Raw genomic sequence first — 21,341 nt, forward strand, 5'->3', positions numbered from 1 at the left:
AAAAAAAAAAAAAAAAAGAGTTGTCACGGGAAGGTGGTGACCACGTAGGAGTTGGAGCTGGTGAGAGTGCAGGCGTCTTCAGGACCTGCTATTTCAGGTACCTGACATGTGCAAGTACAGCCTGGGAGAAAGGACGCTTCTCCTCTAGCAGAGGCAGTCTGTCATCCTCAGTGCACACAGGCTCCTCTTCAGATGGAAAGAGAATGGAGCCATTTCTTCCCGCTCAGCTGGTGGGAACCACCACCAATGGAGTGGCTTAAAACAACCAGAATTTACTATCTCATAGTTCTGAAGGCCAGAAGTCCAAAATCAACATGTTGGCAGGGCTGGTTTCTTCTGCTGGTGCTCTGGGTGGACAGCCTCCAAGGTCTCACAGTTGGAATTCTTTCGTTCTGTGATCCCAGGGAAGTGACTCTGCAGCCTCCAAAGCATGTCCTCCTCCTCCCTCCCTCTCTCGGTCTCCGTCCCCCAGGGCATTGGGCCAGGCTGCATCTCCCCTCTGAAGGCCTCCTGGGTGACCCTGATGGACCCTCACCCTGACACTGCTAAGAGCATTCTGGGAAGGAACATTGCCAGTGACAACTGAATATTTCACGGTGGGTGAGAAATGTCACAGAAGAAATTCCTCTTTGAAATGTTAACGTGGAAGGTGGAAGGAGAGGAATCTAGGATTTGCAGAGAAAACAACTGATTCTGTGGCTGAGAAGTTACTCTGGGCACCGGGTGAGGACAGGAGTGGCCAGGACCAGTTCTGACTAAAACATGACCTCTCTCGAAAGCTCAGAGGATGAGCAACTTGAGCCGCCCTGGTGAGAGACCACTGTGAGCTGCAAAGGCTCCCCTCGGGGGCTGCCAGGCAGCACAACCATGAGGCCAGGACCTCAGTCCATCATTCCATCCATTCTCAGACAACTCTCTCCAGCTGCCAGGCTCTGCCCCATGCGGTCTCAGCTTCATCCTCCTCCAGCCCCACCCCTGCCTTCTAAGCACAACTGGGGAGCTGGCCGGGAGCTGACAAATGCTTAGCTCTAGTAATCCCAGAGCGAGGGAGCCTGGATGAGGAAGCAGAGAGGAGAGACCCCTCTTACTATGCGGGGACCACCCTGTTGGTGGTCTGTGGCCCAGGAAGCCTCCTCTTCCCTCCGCCCAGCTTCCCAGCTCTGGTTCTAGGCCCAGCCTGTGTAAAGCCTCCTGAGCCTGCCTCGTCCCAGTCCACACTGTCGCCTACAGCTCTTGCATGGTGGAAGGTTTCTCTCAGTTTCACCAGGGAGGCAGCAGGGTGTGGTGGTTGAAAGGACAGGTTCTCAAGGTAAGTACTTCAGCATCAGATGGACGTGGGGTTGAAATCTGGTTTGCCCAATTCCTCCAGCATGTGGCTTTGGAAAAGTCCTGAATGTAAGATGCCCTTGGTGCCCTGCCTGCATCCCCTTGGCACTCACTGTTCCCGGGTATGTGCACTGCTTACCCCCACAGGCCCTTGCAATTCCCCAATTCCCTGATGAAGGTCTTGGTACCCAGAGGGAGCACGCATAGGAGCTGGAACTGGTGGGTAAATACATGAACTGCTTCATAATGCCCAGGCACACCTTCTGCAGGTTCCCAGAGGACCCCAGGGGCCTGAGCCTCAGGGGCCCACAGAGTCAACTGCTCGTGAACACATGTGTATGGCTGGCGCCCTGCCCTTCCCTGACTTCCTTCCCTAAGTCCCTGCTGGTGCTTCCTATGTCACCTCCACAATAAACAGCTTACCCTCAAATCCTCATCTCAAGGTCAGCTTCCGGGGAGCCCCACCCCCAGTGCCATGTCGCTTAGACTCTTCTTCACATGGAGATCACAACTGCATCTGGACGTGGAGGCTTACATGGTTGTGATGCTGTACATGAAGTGCTGGCCTGTAGTACTTGGTAAGCGCTAACTGTTTTCACTGTGGTTATTCATTCATTCACCCAGAAGTAGGGCAGCTTTTTCAAACAATGAGCAAAGACCCACATGCAGGAGTTAGCAAGACTCATGCAGGCAAAAAACACGCAAGCTAGTGGGGAAGAGCGCACGAGACCCTCCCCACCACATACCCAGCACCTGGCCCCACCATAGGGGCGATACAAAGAGGGGGTGACCACAGGGGAGGGGAGAAGCCACTGGGTTCCAACCTACAGGTTTAGTTAAGAAGGCATTAGTTCAGGATTTTACAACAGATTCACTGTGCTTGGATCAATCAACACATTGAGAGGCGTCAGGTTCCTAAAGGACTCACAGCCTCCACACCCTTCATCTCTCTCTCTGGGAAACTTTCAACGCAATGATTTAAATGGCACAGTTTGCGTTGATGCCAGTTTGCTAGTTCATAATCACAAACCCTTAGACGACTCAGATGAAACAAGAGGTTTTTTCCTCTTCTTATTCTTCTTTGTAGATGCACAAGGAACCCCATGGGCAAGTACAGATTTTTTAAACTATCCTTTCCCTTTGGGGCCCTGGGAAAGTTCAAAGAGCAGGGAACGACAGACAGTGACTCCCTGCGTAAGCTGATTGTAAAAGCCAGTCCTGCTTCTTTCCTGCAGAACTGGGGTAGTTTACAAACATACAGACATGAGAGACTCAAACCTCGATCCTGGCATTTCAAAATATGTTAGCCACGTGAGCCTGTAGTGAGGATCCCCCCTTTCTCAATAGGGGGGTGCTGTTTACAGCTAATAAATAATTGATCAGAACAGGAAAAGGGTAATTAAAATGTATTCGCCCAACAAATGGGCGTTCCTTTTATAATAATGAAAACCCCTCTGTTTGTAAAGAGGTGTCTGCATCATAAATAGGGAAGATATTAATAATAATTATATCTAAAAACTGAAAAGACAACAAACGTCTCCCACGCTGGGTTGTGAAATCAACTCAGTGCTTCAACGGACTTGGAAAGTCATCCTGGTGTTTTGTTTGTTTTGTTTTTGAGACTGAGTTTAGCTCTTGTTGCCCAGGCTGGAGTGTAATGGTGCAATCTTGCCTCACTGCAACCTCCACCTCCCGGATTCAAGCGATTCTCCTGCCTCTGCCTCCCGAGTAGCTGGGATTACAGGTGCCTGCCACCGTGCCCAGCTAATTTTTGTATTTTTAGTAGATACGGGGTTTCACCATGTTGGCCAGGCTGGTCTCAAACTCCTGACCTCAGGAGTTTGATCCACCTGCCTCGGCCTCCCAAAGTGCTGGGATTACAGGCGTGAGAAACTGTGCCCGGCCCATCGGAGAGTTTTGTCAGAAGGGAGGAAGGGTGGCTGTGACTCCATGGGGCAATGCTTAGGGGCAGGGGTGGCAGCCCCGGTATCTCCCAGCTCCATGTGGAGAGCAGGGATAAGGAAGCCACTTCACGCCTTCCTCTTTGCCGTGTAGGCCCCAGTGAGGGTAGCCCAATGAGGGTAGCCCAGAGCTTGTCACCATCCCACACAACTCAGGATCCGTGGAGCTGCCAGCAACAACCCCTGCAGTCATGGGTGGGACCTGTGCTCAGGCTCCCTCACCTCCCTTCTTCACTGTGTGCCCCTGGTCAAGACAGTCCCACTCCCTTCACAGCAGCCGATATTTTTAGCTCTCAAACCAAAGCTATTCCGTGTGCTGAGTTTTCATATTAGGGAGGTAGCAGGGAGATGGTCTCTGGCATTCTGAGAGCTCATTTTCTAAATCACTCTGCAGACATTAACTCATCAATCTCTATAATGCGTTCATGGAGGTGCTGAGGCAGCCCTGGCAGAACCCTGGATCTCAGAGCAATGAAGTGATTTGCCCTGGCTCACAGGAGGGACGTGCGCGTCAGTGTCAGGCGCAGCCTTTGGGAGGCCCCGAGGCTCTGCACAGGTACTTGATGATGCAAGCCGTGCATCTGGCTCTGCATCCTCATGCAGTTCTCCAAGGTGCAGTAGGTATCGGCTGTGGTTGACGCAGGGCACACATGCCACACGGTAAAGCCTCGACAGCCAAACACACAGTTCTGCTTTCCCTGATGCCAAAAATGAGCTGAGGGGCATAGGCAATAAACGACACCCAGGAGCACCCCCCGGACCCCTTTGATGGGGTGATGCCATCTTCGAAAGCTCACCACTGCCGGTCCAATGGGACTGCTCCCCGCTGCAGGTCCTGTGGAAGCGCGGGGCTGGAGGAAACAGGCCAGTGGGCTCGTCCAAGTTGCAAGACTGGGCCCAGCCAATGGCAGGGCGATGGGAGAGAGGAGGAGCCCCAGAGACTGTCCTCCTGGTTGGCACAAGGGGTACTAAAAAGGGGAACGGCCATCAGCACAACTGCGGAGGAAGTGAAGCGGAGGCAACCGAGGGGAGTCGAGAGGATGCCACTGGCTCTCTCTCCACCCTCATCGGGTCGCCAGCTCTTTGCCTAAATAGAAGTGTGGATGTTACGGCACCTTCCAATAAACACATCTAAATCAGCTGCAAATTAATTGGTTTTAGCAATCAAGAGCCGTTGCCCTACATCCATTGCTTGATGCTTAGCACATTCTCCAGTTTGATTTCTTTTCTTTTCAGATTTTTAAAAAAGATGTCATATTTTTAGAGCAGTTTTAGGTTCACAGTAAAACCAAGCAGAAGGAATAGAGCTTACCCAGAGAGCCCCCGCCCCTCACGTGCGGTCTCCCCAGTCATCAACACCCCCCTGGAGTGGGCCATTTGTTACAACTGAGAGCCTACAGAGTCACTCGAAGTCCGCAGTTTACATCAGGCCTCACTCTTGGGCTTGTACATTCTACCAGTTTGGACAAATGCATAATGACATGTATCAATTTTTGTCATTAATTGGGAAAACCAGACACATACATCAGAGAGGGAATCCCAGAGCCAACCCTCAGCATGAACTCCACACTTTCTGTTCCTCTCGCCATTTTACTACATCAATGATGTTCACATGGAAAGAAACCTTGCAATGGGGGCTGTCAGAATAGACTAGAACATCATCCTTCTAGAGAAGCACGTTTCAGACGGCCTAACCCCTAAGGTCTTCCTTAGCCCCATCCCCACCATAAGTTAAAAAAGTTAAGACCAGAGACAGAATATGGGCTAATACTACGTGAAGTTTTGCTAAAAGCAGGCTCTAAACCAATCTTAGGAGCATTTTAAAAAGCTGGTGAGTGACCCCTCACAGCATCTCTAAACCAAATCCCACCAGTCTCTCCACATGCCTACTCACCGATGTCTGTTTCCTTGTGGTTCTTGATGTATTCTGCCAGCTCAAAGTTGCCTGCTATTATGGCCACCTGCAAAGTGAAAATCACATTAAGTTAAGTGTCACCTGCAGAACAATGATTTCTTCATACACTATTACATCACTGAAGGCCTGACACCAAAAGGAGTACAATCACAGCTCTTAAAATTGCAGCCGCAATATCCGTCAACACTCATCCTCTGAACTTGCCAACCACTACACTTGCTTCTCTCAAAGCAGCTGGCTGTTCTATGATGATAAGGTTGTCATTGCTCTACAACCTATATGAGTGGGGGCCTCTGTCCAGAAGGCATGTGGGGCAAATCACCCACACAGCAGCTGAGGTTTCAACCAGGCCTGCGTCTGGAAATCTCCCCATTGACTATGTCTAGTGTTCCCACGGGGCTTGATTAGTTCCAGCTCTCACACCCCGGAGTCCTGTTTATCCGATTAGAGGCATGCCAATCTACATAACTGGAGAGAGGGGGAAACCTCAAAGAAAGCATTTAAAACTTATCGGATTTCAGTTCTGTGGGAAAAATTCTACCCACAGATAGATGCACAGCCAGATGGGTGGCACCAAAACCATCACCTACAGGAAATTGTTCCAACTCAGGCCCCACAGATCTGTTGCCTAAAGATGCATGATCTTTGATATGGGCGAGCAGCCACGCAGGTAAAGCCAAGTCTCCTAGGATGGCCATGGAGACCTGGAAGGAAGACCAGCACCAGAGACCACACGGGCAAGGCACACAGTGCCTCAGAAGGAGAGACACTGGGCTCAGGACCAATGCACACAACCCACAAAAGAGCCAGGCATTCAGATGCCAGCCTGCAGAAATACACTTACATCTACAATATGCTGATGTCAAGTCATAACCTTAAGTGGACCTTATCCAATCAGCTGGAGGCCTTAGGAGCCGAAATCGAGGTTTCCTACAGAAGAAGTTTCTCCTCAAGACTGAGGCATCAACTCCTGCCTGAGTTTCCAGCTTTATCTACTGATTTCAAATTGGCCAACCTGTGAGCCAATTATTTACAATAAATTATAAACAAATGCAAACTTTAGTGTCAGGACTGGGGTGTGGCTGTAACAAATATTTATAACATCTTCCCAACATGGGCTTACTTCATTTGTTTAATTTAAATCAACCTTTCTTCTTGTGTGTATGAGGTGATCTGGTAAGGTAGGGTGGGAGATTTTTGGTTTTGTGTTTTTTCTTCCTTACTTAGGGCATCTGTAGGCCTCAAAGGACCTTTCGTTTAGGTCATATTCCTCAGAAAGTCTTCACTCTTCTGTTTTTATTTTGTTTTTCCTAAAGAGTATTTTTAAAGCTCAAATTTGTGGAATAAGTTAGGACTTTATTTAGAATTATTGGCTGTTGGCAGCAGCAGTCTATTCTGAAATGTCTCATAATATACATATATACACACACACACACTTTTTTTTTTTTTTTTTAGGCAGGGTCTTGCTCTGTCCTCCAGGCTGGAGTGCAGTGGTGTGATCTTGGCTCACTGCAACCTCTGCCTCCCAGGCTCAAGTGATTCTTGTGCCTCAGCCTCCCAAGTATCTGGAATTACAGGCATGTGCCACCATGTCTGGCTAATTAACATATATATTTTTTCCTTTTTTTTTTTTTTTTTTTTTTTTGTAGAGACAGAGTTTTGCCATGTTGGCCAGGATGATCTTAAACTCTTGGCCTCAAGTGATCGGCCTGCCTCCCAAAGTGCTGAGATTACAGGCATGAGCCACTGTGCCTGGCCAAATACACACACACACACACACACACACACACACACACACACACACACATATATATATTTTTAATAAATATGGTGTTGGTGAAAAAAACCCAAATATCTAAAAATATTATGGAATTGCTTTGGAACAGGGTAATGATTACAGGCTGGAAGAGTTTTGAGGTGCATGCTAGAAATATGAATGTTAGAATGATTCTGCTGAGATATCAGATGGAGATGAAGAACACGTTACTGGAAACTGGAGGAAAAGTGATGCTTGTTCTAAAGTGGCAAAGCACTTGGCTCAACTGTTCTGGTATTTTTGTGGAAGGTAGAGTTTGTGAGCGATAAAATCAGATATTTAGCTGAGGAGATTTCTAAGCAAAGTGTTGAAGGAGCAGCTGGATCCTCCTGACTGCTTATAGTAAAATGCAAAAGGAGAGAGATGAATCAAAGAAGGAATTGTGAAGCAAAAAGGAACCAGAGCTGGAAGATTTGGAAGATTCTTAGTCTATCCATATGGCAAAAAATGAAAAAGCCTATCCACATTGCAACAAAACGAACACCAAGGGTATGGCTGGAACATCACTTGATAATGTATGAGATTATAAGAGCAGGAACACTGCCAGTTTGAACAGAAGGGGACGGAGATAAAACAAATTAAAGAAGACTGTCGGACGTTTTGGATTTGACAGAAGAGGGTGATAGAGCTATTTGGTCACAAATGTATGTCACTCTTCAAGAAGAAGGCAAAACAACCCTGAAAGAAATTCAGAGATCATCAGATCCACCCCTTGTGGTTTCAAGAGTTAGATGGTCTCTGCCCAAAGACTTGTGGCAGGACCACAGGGCAGAGTTGCGGGGTGAGATAGTTCAGCTGTGTCCCCACCCAAATCTCATCTTGAGTCCCCATAATCCCCATAATCCCATGTGTTGAGGGAGGGACCCAGTGGGAGCTAATTAAATCACGGGGGCTGTTTCCCCCATGCTGTTCTTGTGATAGTGAGGGAGTTCTCATGAGATCTGATGGTTTTATAAGTGTCTGGCATTTCCCCTGCTGACACTCATTCTCCTGCCACCCTGTGAAGAGGTGCCTTATGTCACGACTGTAAGATTCCTGAGGGCTCCCCAGCCATGCGGAACTGTGCATCAATTAAACCTCTTTTCCCCCAGTCTCAGGTATTTCTTCATAGCAGTGGGAGAATGTGGGGGAAGCTTCCTGAGTGGTGGTTTCCCTTGGGCACAAAGGTAGAAAAGGTGGCTTTAGAGATAAGCATGTCTCCAGGCCACATTCAGAGAGATAGAAGCCGAGGTGCCCTCCTCCCAGAGGGAGACCACCTCTTCCTACAACACACCTCCAGCTCAGCTTTGGGAACTCAACTTAAGCAATGTGGACCCATGCCCTGGCCTGCTCAGGCTGAGCCAGACATTTCCTTCTCCAGGGCCTTGATGGTTGTGCTGGCTCCAGGATGGCCCGAGGCCTCTCTGCCCACAAGGCCCAGGCATCTCTCCCGCATTCCTACAGACCAGCCCTTGCCGAATGCCTGAGGTGAAACTGGCGGACTGGCAGAGGGACGCTGCCACAGAGGTGGAGGGCTTGGGCTCTGGCCCGGGCTGCCTGGGTGTAAATCCAGACTTGTACTATGTGACACTGGGCATTACGTGTAATCCACAAACCTAGGTTTTCTCACCTGTGAAATGAGTTTGGTGTGTGGATTTATTGAGATCTCACAAGTAAAGGTTTAGAGCAGTGCCTGGCACGTGGCCAATCAACCCTAAAAGAGTTTGCTATGGGCCAGGCTCTGTGGCTTACGTCCGTAATACTAGCACTTCGGGAGGCTGAGGCAGGCGGATCAACGGTCAAGAGACAGAGACCATCCTGGCCAACATGGTGAAACTCTGTCTCTATTAAAAATACAAACATTAGCTGGGTGTGGTGGCATGCACCTGTAGTTCCAGCCATTCTGGAAGCTAAGGCAGGAGAATCACTTGAACCTGGTAAGTGGAGACTGCAGTAAGCCAAGATCGTGCCACTGTACTCCAGCTTGGTGACAGAGCGAGACTCGGTCTTAAAAAAAAAAAAAGGTTGCTATGGTTAGAAAAATGATGACTGACTACATCTTCGAACACTGCAGACTGCTCATTGTAAAGGTAACCCACTCCCCAGTTCACCCAGTACCCCACAAAAATGCACAGTCAGATACATACAAGTGCACAGCCACGTCTGCACTTGAACGCACACCTAGGACAGCTGCTGAAGTAACACACACGTGGACCATCCCCTAGTGATTCCGGGATTCTCCTTCCAAAGAAAAGCCCTAGGAGCTTAAGCCCAGGCACCTCCCTGCTGGTCTAAAGGACTCAGCTCAAAATGCAAATGAGAACAATGCAAACGTTTACTTGTGATAATTGCCTGACTGTTTCTCCCCTTGATGATTTCAAGGCCTAGAAAATCCTCTTGGCAGAAAGCAGCTTCCTGCCTGTCCTCTGGCACTGCCTGCCCTATGCTTGGCTTATCACAGGTTCCCAGGAAAAGCCTTCTGGGAGAAGGAAGAGGGAACTGGCTCTTATGTGATGTCTCGGCATTGCTCAGTGTTGTCCAGCTGTTGTCAGGCTGCTGGTCTGGGTGACATGAGGAAGGCAGAGTGTGGGGTCTGTCTCTGTGGCTGCAGGTGTACATAGTAGCGAAAAGAACACTCATAGCAGAGATACAGCCGGGGCTCAGGTGCCACACGCTGCTCTGAGTTCCCAGGAGCGACCTCTTTTGATCTTAACAGCTCTATGAAGTGGGCACCATTATCTCTACTCGACAGAGGGGGAAACTGAGGCACAGAGCAATTAAGAAACTTGCTCCACATCACAGTCAGCACCGAAGCCAAGACATTCACTCAAGCCGTTTGGGTTCAAAATCTTCATCTAATCACCTTAGCACATAATATGCTGTCATTTTCACGGACTAGGGCGTTTTTTAAAAAAGTTATGATATAATCACAGGTCACACACCTTTGTAAAACATAGAAGCACAAGAAACAAATGACAAATTATTCTCGAGGGTTATGACAAGCCACACTCAGGCTGGGCACCCACAGGATCTTCTATGGTGAAAAGTGCCCTGCGCAGGGGAAGGACAAGTCCTGTAAGAACAGATGCTGCTTTGTCCAGGTTTTTCAGAGCCCCAGAGGCCTGGAGGGGAGCCAGTGAAGAAATGAGAACTCAGCTCTCTACAGCTCACCTGTTTTCCCCCCATTAATTCAACTGTCCTCCTCCTTCCTTGTTTCAAACAACATTTCGGTAATACAGACAGATGCCTGCCTGCGGGGTACAACCATGATGCAACCTTGAGGGAGAAATGTCAGGGTTTAAAGAAACCCAGAGCAGGAAGGAGCCCCTCACCCCCGCGGGATGCAAAGAGACTTCCTGTCACCTCCCTTCATAAGACATCACCAGCTTTGGAGTACCTGGAGAAGGAGCACCTGGCGGGGGTTACAGCTCAGGCAAAGGTTAGCAGGATGAATGTCAGACGTGGTGAATGTGCCAGCAAGACGGGCAAGATGGATGTGTGGAGGGAGGAAGGTCAGAGGTCAGCGCAGAAGGCACCGACTGGCAGGTCATGGGAGGAATCCACACGTGAAGCAAAGGGAACCCTGGCTTCTGCAGTGAGGAGGTGACAAGAAACCACGGCCCTGGAAAGCATCTGGGGACAGACAATACCAGGGAGCCCTGAAAAACAGCAACAGGCAGGATGTCTCCATGGCTGAGGCCTGGCCGGCACCCTTGGACAGACAGGAGGCTGGGAGAATTCGGATGACGGGCAGCCAGTTCTGTGCCACGCCACTGGACAGCAGAGCAGCAGGCGGCCACCCAGGCAGTGTCACTGCACCACACTGGGCATTTGTATGAGACGCCTCACTGGCATTCTAAATCATCCTAATTCTCACTTCCGCATCTGCTGGCTGGGAAGGAGGAAGGCCTTTTATGGACATTTAAACAAGAGTTATGTAACACAAAGCAACAGTCTGTGTTTCTCTTCTGTGGATTTCAAAGGAAAGGGAGAGGCGGGGCCTCCAGGGAAGATGCAGAGGGCGTCCTCCCTCGCTGGCCTCTCTCAGCCAAGCGTGGGGCCCAGGTCCCAGCTCCCGCCGCCTCCCCACCTGTCTCCCTCAGAACTGGGCTTTCTTGCTGTGCCCCTGGGGGCTGCCTCTCAGGGGACTCCCCTTAGCTCTTGCCCCGAGACAGAGTTAGCATCACTTTCTGGAGCCTTTGCTGTGACCTTATGAATGACATCCTGCATTTGAAGTGTGATCCACAGTTCCAGGCAGCATCGATGGCTGAAGTTTTGTGTGATGAGGGCACCACAGGATGAGTTCTTGTGGGAATCACCCCCAGTTGTAAGTCCTCGGTGCCGTAAACTGGGTTTTCCTGGAATGAAGCAATCATATCTGAGATGGGGACCTTTTGCTGGTGCTGGCAAAGCCCCCTGCAAGAGATGGCACTGGGATTAACAAGTAGAGGAAAGCAGATGGACACCTTGCCAGGAGCTGGGGGCTCTGCTCTTGGCACTCAGGGCCACAGGGACCCCTAAAGATGCAGGAATGTCAAGAGGGAGCTCACACTTTTTTTTTTTTTTTTGCCAACAGGAGCCACTCTGCAGGGCAGTGCATCTCGGGAGCCAAGCCCAGGGGACAGCATGGCCCCACTCCACTGATCTACCAACTGGGGGAGAAGGCAGACTCTCCATCTATTCTCCTAACTCAAAAATTGACAACCATCTCCTCCTTAGCACCTCAAATGCTTACACCTCACATTAACTTAGCCGGCCAGGCTCAGTGGCTCATGCCTGTAATCCCAGCACTTTGGGAGACCGAGGTGAGTGGATCACCTGAGGTCAGGAGTTCAAGACCAGCCTTCCCAACATGGTGAATCCCCATCTTTACTAAAAATACAAAAATTAGCTGGGCGTGGTGGCTGGCGCCTGTAATCCCAGCTACTCAGGAGGCCGAGGGAGAAGAGTTGCTTGAACCCGGGAGGTGGAGGTTGCAGAGAGTCGAGATTGCACCACTGCCTTCCAGGCTGGATGAGAGAGCAAGACTCTGTCTCAAAATAAAATAAAGTAAATAAAATAAAATAAAGTAAATTAGAATAGAATACAATAGAATAAAATAAAATAAACATTATCTTAGCCTCAAGCTTTGAAGCACATCTTCAAAGCCTATAATATGACAATCACAGCCCACTAGGACTTAGGATCATAGAAAGACTAGGGACTCGATCCATCACACTCATCCCTGGCAAGCGTCACTGGGAAAGACAGTATGGGTGCCCAGGGCTTGTCCAGGAGGGGCTGGGGCCCCAGGGCTCGAGGTCGGTCCAGACCCCTGCCACACACTCTGTGCATGACCACTGGCTGGAAGCCCTGACTCCTGGGGCCCTGTTGTCTCTTTTGCCACCTGCATTGCAACAGTGCAGAGACTTCCCGTCCCCTCTCTTCTTAATCCATCGTCCAGCTTTGGAGTACCAGGAGAAGGTGCTGTGGGCCAGATGCAAAGCCCCGCAAAACCAGTGAAAATGCCACCTGAACATCTTCCTAGAGCCCTGAGCTCTGTTGAGCCCCAAACCCTCCTTCTCCCCAAAATGCAGCACTTTGATGCTGTGTAAGCAGGTGAAGCCCATTCCAGGAGCAGCACCCCAAATTCCCAGCAGAGACCCTCGTATGTGGTGCTTCCTTCACTCCCCTAATCTGTATTAAATTAGGCAGCCCCTGCTATCCACCCAGTCCTTGCACCCACCCCATCAAGGACACCCGTAGACTTCATGGGGGCACCTGTTCCTGGCTTGGTGTTGCCTGCCCCACAAACTCAGAAATGAACCACTCGAGTAACAAGTGGTGAGAAGGATCAGACCACCACACGGTGGGTGCCTGGAAATTATCTGAGTCTCATGCCAAAGGACAGTGCTTGGTGCACACAGGGCCAGAGCGTGTTTAGGAGGTGCAGGCAGGCTGGGGGCTGACCAGCCAGCAGGTGAAGCTACCTGCTCAGGTTCTGCAGGTGGTGTGGACTGCAATCCCATGCCTCACCTAAAAAGCTGCACTCTCAGCCTCTGAGGAACTTAAAGACCAAAGCGGGTGACAAGGCTTGGCTCTGTGTCCCCACCCAAATCTCATCTCGTAGCTCCCATAATTCCCATGTGTCGTGGGAGGGACCTGTTGGGAGATGACGGAATCATGGGGGCAGTCTTTCACGTGCTGTTCTCGTGATAGTGAATAAGTCTCACAAGATCTGATGATTTTTTTTTTAATGGAGTCTAACTTTGTCACCTTGAGTGACTTGAGTTTCAGCGCAGTGGCGTGATCTCGGCTCAGTGCAACCTCCACCTCCCAGGTTCACCACCTGCCTCAGCCTCCCGAGTAGCTGGGATTACAGGCACCCGTCACCACACCTGGCTAATTTTTCCATTTTTAATAGAGATGGGGTTTCACCACGTTGGGCAGGCTGGTCTCAAACTCCTGACCTCAAGTAATCCACCCAAAGTGCTGAGAGTACAGGCATGAGCCATCATGCCCAGTCAATCTGGTGGTTTTAAAAAGGGGAGTTTCTCTGCACAAGCACCTTTGCCTGCCGCCATCCATGTGAGATGTGACTTGCTCCTCCTTGCCTTCCACCATGATTGTGAGGCCTCCCCAGCCATGTAGAACTGTAAGTCCATTAAACCTTTTTCTTCCCAGTCTCAGGTATATCTTTATCAGCAGCGTGAAAGCGGACTAATACAGTGGGGAAATGCGAGGAACAGCCTGGGTGCTCTTAGGCATGGCATGGTCTCAGGATGGTGGAAGGTGGAGTGGGATGATGCCAGGAGTAAGGACAGCCCCACTGGGACTCGGGACTTGGACTGGCTTGATGGCGGGAAATGAGCCAGACAGACAGGCAGGCAAGGAGGACCTGGGGCTGTCTGGTTTCTCCGAGGATCTGAATTCCACTGCTCCCATTATATCAGGCAACTCCTTTCAAGACAGCTCCCTAGATGGCTCCAGCATTGTGTGGAAAATACCTTTCCTGGGCTTAAGCCACCCACCCTTCACTGAACACCACAAAGTGCCACATCCTATACCAGCTAGCACTGAACTTGGCCTGCTGTGACGCTCTTCCTGCTTCGTGTAAGCCTGCATTCTGAATGACGAAATGATTCTCCCTGAGCCCAGGGGCCATGCGGATTTCTGCCATGGTCTGGATATTTGAGGCCCCCTCCGAATTCATGTGTTGAAATGGAAACCCCACTGTGAGGGTGTTAGGAGCTGGCGCCTTTGGGAGGTGATAAGATGATGAGGGTGGAGCCCTCATAAATGAGATTAGTGCCCTTGGAAAAGAGGCCCCAGAGAGAGCCTTGCCCCTTCCGCCATGTGAGGACACAGCAAGAAGACCGCCGTCCAGGAAGCGGACCCTCATCAGACAGCCCATCTGCTGGCCCTTGATCTTGAACTCACAGCCTCTGAAGCTATAACAGATCCATGCCTATTGTTTATAAGCCACCCAGTTTATTTATTTATTTTGAGACAGAGTTTTGCTCTTGTCGCCCAGGCTTGAGTGCTATGGCACAATCTCCTGTTACTGCAGCCTCCACCTCCTGGTTCAAGCGATTCTCCTGCCTCAGCCTCCTGTGTAGCTGGGATTACAGGTGCCTGCCACCATGCCTGGCTAATTTTTTGTAGTTTTAGCAGAGAGTCGGGGTTTCACCATGCTGGCCAGGCTGATCTCAAGCTCCTGACCTCAAGTAATCGGCCGGCCTCGGCCTCCCAAAGTGCTGGGATTACAGGATTGAGTCACTGCACCCAGCTCAGTTTATGGTATTTTGTGATGGCAGCCTGAACAGACTAAGACAGTGTCCAGCCTGTTGCACCTGTCACGCAGGCCAGCCCCGGGCTCCGACAAGGTGCCACAAAGCCCTGCCTTCCTGCTCGGGGCTGGGAGATGGGCAATGCATGGGAGTGATCTTCACAGTGGTGAGGACGCCATGGAACGGGACTGTCACCTTTGAGAGTGGCTCTCGGGTGGCCAGGGCCCTGGAGAGGCTGTGGCCTCGCTGCAGTACCCACAATGCGACCTGTTCCCTGACGCCAAGAGGCAGAGCCCGGGCGAGGGTGGAGGCCACCTCTCTCCTCATCACTCGCGCAACAAGCTCCTGGGATCCGCAGCCAGAACTCGGAGGAAAGCCACTCCACTGCCCCAGCGAAGCCTCCTTCTCTTGCCAAAACGAAATGTGCCTCCTGACACCGAGAGCTATTTAGAGGTAGCTCTGTGATCCTGACACCTCCTCGCTGCAACTGGAAAACGGCTCCTCGGAAAGGCACAAGGGAAACCGAGGGCTTGGGATGTCCCTGTCTTTGTTTCCTTCCAGATGACGAAGCTTCATCTATTTCAGACTCCTGTGGCAACTCAGGAAGCCACTGATGCCCAAAGACCCCAGGGCCTGGTGAGGATGTTTTAATTACAAGCATCCTCCAAACATGGCAGGGAGGGCACCTGGGCTCCTGGCTCACCAAGGTCAGGGGTCGCCGAGCTCCCCTGCAAACTCCAAGGGAGTCTCTGCCCATCTCCAGGCTAAAGCCCAGAGTCTGGAGAGGCAGTTGAGGCCTCTGTGGTTCCAGAAGAGCTCCCTGGGGCTTTGTTAAAACCCCATACGGGGCCAGGGCCTTTGCAAATCGATGTATATTACCGAGAAGCCCCTGGTTGCTCCAGGACCTTATACCTACCTTGGCAGGGCTGACCAGATAGAGGTGGGACTGATGCAAGCAACGTCCACACCTCCTGAAGTGCTGGCTCAGGGGCATCGTGGGCCAGGGCCCCAGCCAGAGGAGGCAGCTGAGGACTGGGAAGCTGTTGTAGGAGTAGTTCCATACCGGGTGACCCAATGAGCCTCCCAGGTTAGAGGAGGACCCTGAGCATTTGAGCAAGACTTGCTTAGGTCTCTGCCGGTATCCCCAGAGGCTGGGGATGAAACAGCCCCTCAGTCCCACAGAAGGTGGAGCAGGTCCAGCCCCCAGCACCCCTCCCATGGCGGAGCGAAGGGGACCCCCTGGGCTGTGGCCAGACTTCACTCAGGCAGCACCATGCAGTGGTCAGGGCCACAGGCTTGGACACTGGACAGCCCCAGAGGGAGCTTTCTAGCACCGACACCACAGACAACCTCCCCGCCGTCAGGCTCCAGAAACTGGGGATAATAATTCAGGTATGATTCGTCTATGACTATCATGAGAATTAAAAGTTAATTGGCAAATAATAATTGGCAAATGACTTAAAACAGCACCATTCAGTATCACCAAATTGAATGCAGAGATCCATATACTAAGGAGATGATATCATTGCCAGGGGGGTTTACTTCAGAAATAAGAAAATCGACGAATATAATTCATTGCATTAGCAGTTAAGCAGGGGAAATCTACATAATCATATTTGACAGTTGCAGGATCGGATTTTGGATAAATATTTTATCAAAACACATTGGATACGACAACATAGATTCATGATAAAATTTAATAGACTGGGCCAGGCATGGAGGCTCATGCCTGTAATTCCAACAATTTGGTAGGTCAAGGAAGGCAGATCACTTGAGGTCAGGAATTCGAGACCAGTCTGGCCAACATAGTAAAACCTCATCTCTACTAAAAATACAAAAACTAGCCAGGCATGGTGGCACAAGCCTGTAATCCCAGCTACTCAGGAGGCTGAGGCAGGAGAATCTCTAGAACCTGGGAGGTGGAGGTTGCAGTGATCCGGGATCACACCATTGCACTCTGCACTCCAGCCTGGGTGACAGAGTGAGACTTCATCTCAAAAAACAAAAAACAAACAACAACAAAAACAACAAAAAACAAAGGCCAGGTGCAGTGGCTCATGCCTGTAATCCTGGCACTTTGGGAGGCCGAGGCAGGCAGATCACAAGGTCAGGAGATCAAGACCATCCTGGCTAACACAGTGAAACCCCGTCTCTAGTAAAAGTACAAAAAAATTAGCCAGGCGTGGTGGCGGGCGCCTGCAGTCCCAGCTACTTGGGAGGGTGAGACAGGAGAACAGGATGAACCTAGGAGGCAGAGCTGGCAGTGAGCAGAGATCGCGCCACTGCACTCCAGCCTGGGTGACACAGCAAGACTCCGTCTCACAAACAAATAAGATAAAAAAATAAAAAATAAAAAAATTTTAAAAAATCTTAATAGACTGGGAAGAAAAGTGAACTTTGCCTGCTAGTGCAGCAGTGAAACAGATTGTGCCTGAGAGAACACCCTAAAACTAAGGGCCGCATGGGTCTGAGGACTGCTGCTCTGGACTCCCTCACATGACTACGTTTAAGTGGAGGGTCAGCCTGGCTGGCAGGTGCGGGATGGCCTCACATGGGCCTCGTGGTTGGCTGGAACACATCTGTTTTCTTCCATGCATCCTCCCATCCCCCAGCAGACCAGGCTGGCTTCCTTACACGGTGTCCTCAGGACAATGCTCCACGTAGACAGCAAGTCACGCTGCCAAGGAGGAAAACAGACTCTGCCTGTGCCTGGGAGTGGCTGCACTTTTTTTCCTGCCACAGTTCCAATCTGCAATTGTGCCATGACTGCAGCTCAGACACGGTCATGGGGATCCGCGGGTGTTCTGGGTGACCTTCTGGTTGACCTTGTCCTTTTGGTCCTGGGATCGAGCAGAAGCTCCGAAGGCTGCACAGCAATCTGGGATTCGGACAGGCCTCCAGAGCTGCATTGATATTGGCAAGTTACCTCCCAAGGATGCTGGGCTTCAGCACCAAGGTGACTCTCATTACAAACGAAATGCTGAAACTGAACCAGGGGTTGGCATGGGGGGATCATGTATGAGAGGAAAATCACTTTCAGCATTTGGAATTTTCTGACCTCATCAATATCAAAGTCAAACCACGACCGAACGGATCTACCTCCATTTAGTCGTTCAGCTTCCAGCCAAGATGTTGAAATGTCAGCCGGGGGAAAAACCGGCCACCTCCTTGGAGAAGGCCACCTCCCCTCACCCCTCTTAGGGTAGAAGAGACCTTCCGGGCAGTATTATCCAGTCCTCTGTCCTGTGAAATACGTATGGCAGTTAAGGGAATAAAAACCTCAAAAAACATCAGAGTGAAAGTTTAACAAACACACAAAAGAATGGGAAATAATTATTTCATGTGGACCGAATGCAACCTCCGTCTCCCAGAAGGATTTGCCAATAAGATGTAAATTTTTCCTGTGAAATAGTGATGGCATTGAAGGACATCATTTGCTCCCAGAAATCTTGATAGAAAAGCAACAGTTCTTTGATGTTTGCAGCGGAATGGTTTTCAGGAGAGTGGCTCTGGTGGGACTCGGAGGCTAGAAAGCCGTGAGCCCAGAGGGCAGTTAGATTTTTCTGCTTGGCCTCCAGGAACCCTAGACTCACGGCACAGAATGAGGGAGGCTGAGTCTGTTGTGAGAAGAGGAGATTTTTGGGGATTACCGATGTTGCTAGGCTGGCTTTCCCGTGCTGTAATGATGAGCAGAGTGATCAAGCTGATCTTAATGATAACTACCCATGTTTACCCAACACGACATGCAGCCCAGCATCTAAATACAGTCTCTGAATTCCACCCTCATGGCATGCCTTGAGGAAGTAGAGCTGTCATGATCCTTGTTCTGCAGATCAGAAAACAGGCTCTGAGAGCTCAAGCGAGTGAGATTTCTTCACTGCGTAAAGGAAGGCCCTGTCCATTCAATTCCAAAGCCTAGGGGAAGGCAGGCATTACACACACGGCCTCATGTGGCTCTAACTACAGAAAGTTCTCTTGTGCAACAGCCCAGGCACAGCCTCCCTGCTTAAAAAAGGCAAGAGGGAGATTAGCAATGAGATTTGGTTCTGAAGCAAACATTGAATACCATTTTCTGCAGGACAGTAACCAAAGAAAGAAATCACGGCTGACAGCGGGGTACGCTTGTGCATGAGTTTGATCAGGCTGCCGTCACTAAGCACCACAGACCAGGCGGCTTAAGCCACAGACACTTCTCATTTCACTGTCCTGGAGGTTGGAGTCTGAGACCAGGGCGTCGCAGGGCTGGGTCCTCTTGAGGCCTCTCTCCTTGGCTTACTTTGGGCCGCTTTCTCTCTGTGTCCTCACACGACAGTCCCTCTCTGTGTGTCTGTGTCCTCATCTCCTCTTCTTATACGGACACTGGTCATATCAGATTAGGGCCCAGCCTAGTGATCTCAATTTAACTTAATTATCTCTTCAAAGTCCCATCTCCAACTACAGTCACATTCAGAGGTGCTGAGGCTTAGGGCTTCAACATAGGAATTCAGGGGGACACCATTCCACCCAGAACAACTTGCTTAGCACAAGAGTATGCAGAATCTCTTTGCCTTCCTCAGGGACGCCTAGGGTCCCCAGCAAACACCCAGGTCAGAGGTGTCTGGGACCTGCACGAGGCTGGAGAATCTCTCCCCTCACGTGGTCTGTTTTCAGGGAGCAGAGGGTAGAAAGAGGCTATTGCACACTCAATTGTCACAGATGAACACGCAGGAGTGGAAGCAATCACTGCCTCTCCCACCCCCATGATCCAGTTATGAAAAGTGTCACACCCACTGAAAAGGTTGAAAGAATAGTCTGGCTCTGGTGGCTCAAACCTGTAATCCCAGCACTCTGGGAGGCTGAGGCGGACAGATAACTTGAGGTCAGGAGTTCAAGATCAGCCTGGCCAAACTGGCAAAATTGCATCTCTACTAAAAATACAAAATTAGCCAGGCATGGTGGCGGACACCTGTAATTCTAGCCTCTTGGGAGGCCGAGGAAGCAGAATCACTTGAACCCAGGAGGCAGAGGTTGCAGTGAGCCAAGATTGCACAATTGCACTCCAGCCTGGGCAACAGAGCGAGACTCCATCTCAAAAAAAGAAACATTGGAAGAATAGAGCAATGAAAATCAAAACACTTCCAAACTGGATTACACAACTGTTTACATGTTGCTTGGTGTGGCGTGTGTGTGTGTGTGTGCTGGGGGGCACATGTGCACATAATTCGATTTTTGCTAAGCCATGATGATGCATCCCTCTCTAAACACCTCAGCATTTGCAGAAACGAAGGGTGTGCTCCCATAAGTCATGTCACACGCAGAAGATCAGCATTCACCCCCAGACTTCCAAAGCCACTCCACACGCACGGCTCTCCACATGCCTCTTTCCCCTAATTTTCTGTACTGTTTTAATTCAGCTAAGTACATGCCATGAAACACACAGGCCTTAAGCACAGAGTGGGAAAAGGTTTTTTTGTTGTTGTTGTTGTTGTTGTTGTTTTGTTTTATTTTTGAGATGGAGTCTTGCTCTATTGCCCCAGCTTGAACCTGGGAGGTGGAGGTTGCAGTGAGCCAAGATCCCAGCATTGCACTCCAGCCTGGGCAACAGAGAGAGACTCTGTCTCAAAACAAAAACAAAAACAAAAATGCTGCCTTCTTTTCAGAGCAGGGGTTACCATTTCAAGCCCCAGTTACTCCACATTTTTACAGACAACATGCGGCACTGTCCATCTTCTTAATTTTGGCTAATTGTGTGCGTGAAGTAGGTGGTTTTAAACTTTATTTGCCCCCCAACTTCTTTTTTTTTTTTTTTGAGACGGAGTCTCGCTCTGTCGCCCAGGCTGGAGTGCAGTGGCTGGATCTCAGCTCACTGCAAGCTCCGCCTCCCGGGTTCCCGCCATTCTCCTGCCTCAGCCTCCTGAGTAGCTGGGACTACAGGCGCCCGCCTCCTCTCCCGGCTAGTTTTTTGTATTTTTTAGTAGAGATGGGATTTCACCATGTTGGCCAGGATGGTCTCGATCTCCTGATCTCGTGATCTGCCTGTCTCAGCCTCCCAAAGTGCTGGGATTACAGGATTGAGCCACCGCGCCCGGCCTCCTTTTCTGCAACCTCATCATTACTATCATTAGAATAAAATTAATTATCTGTTTGCCCAGAGGGTGGAAAAACGCAATGATTCTATAGGACTCAGGCCAAGAACTGGAGACATCAGCTTCACAGAAGCTGTGAGTGCGTCTGTAGCTTCTACGGGCCAGGGAGTAAGACTCATGGCTGTTGTTGTTTGCTCAGGAACATCATCTCCTATCCCAAAATGACAAGACTGAGAATGGCGGTAGAAGTGGTCAGTGGCTGGCTGTGGTGCTTCACACCTGTAATCCCAGCACTTTGGGAGGCAGAGGTGGGAGGATCACCTGAGATCAGGAGTTTGAGACCAGCCTGGCCAACATGGTGAAATCCCATCTCTACTAAAAATACTAAAAATCAGCTGGGTGTGGTGGCAGGTGCCTGTAATCTCAGCTACTTGGGAGGCTGAGGCAGGAGAATCGCTTGAACCTGGGAGACGGAGGTTGCAGAGAGCTGAGATTGCACCACTGCACTCC

General features: G+C 50.2%; 1 protein-coding gene across 1 annotated transcript in view; it reads right to left on the bottom strand.

Moving 5' to 3' along the window:
* SHANK2 (SH3 and multiple ankyrin repeat domains 2) overlaps window positions 1-21,341 on the bottom strand; it is a 669,522-nt gene that overhangs the window by 426,670 nt on the left and 221,511 nt on the right. The window contains exon 11 of the mRNA XM_011987076.1: window positions 5,182-5,248. Within this exon, the coding sequence (XP_011842466.1) occupies window positions 5,182-5,248 (67 nt within the window). The remainder of the gene's footprint in view (window positions 1-5,181; window positions 5,249-21,341) is intronic.

The sequence above is a fragment of the Mandrillus leucophaeus genome, unplaced genomic scaffold (assembly GCF_000951045.1).
Source record: "Mandrillus leucophaeus isolate KB7577 unplaced genomic scaffold, Mleu.le_1.0 Scaffold30, whole genome shotgun sequence".
NCBI lineage: Eukaryota > Metazoa > Chordata > Mammalia > Primates > Cercopithecidae > Mandrillus > Mandrillus leucophaeus.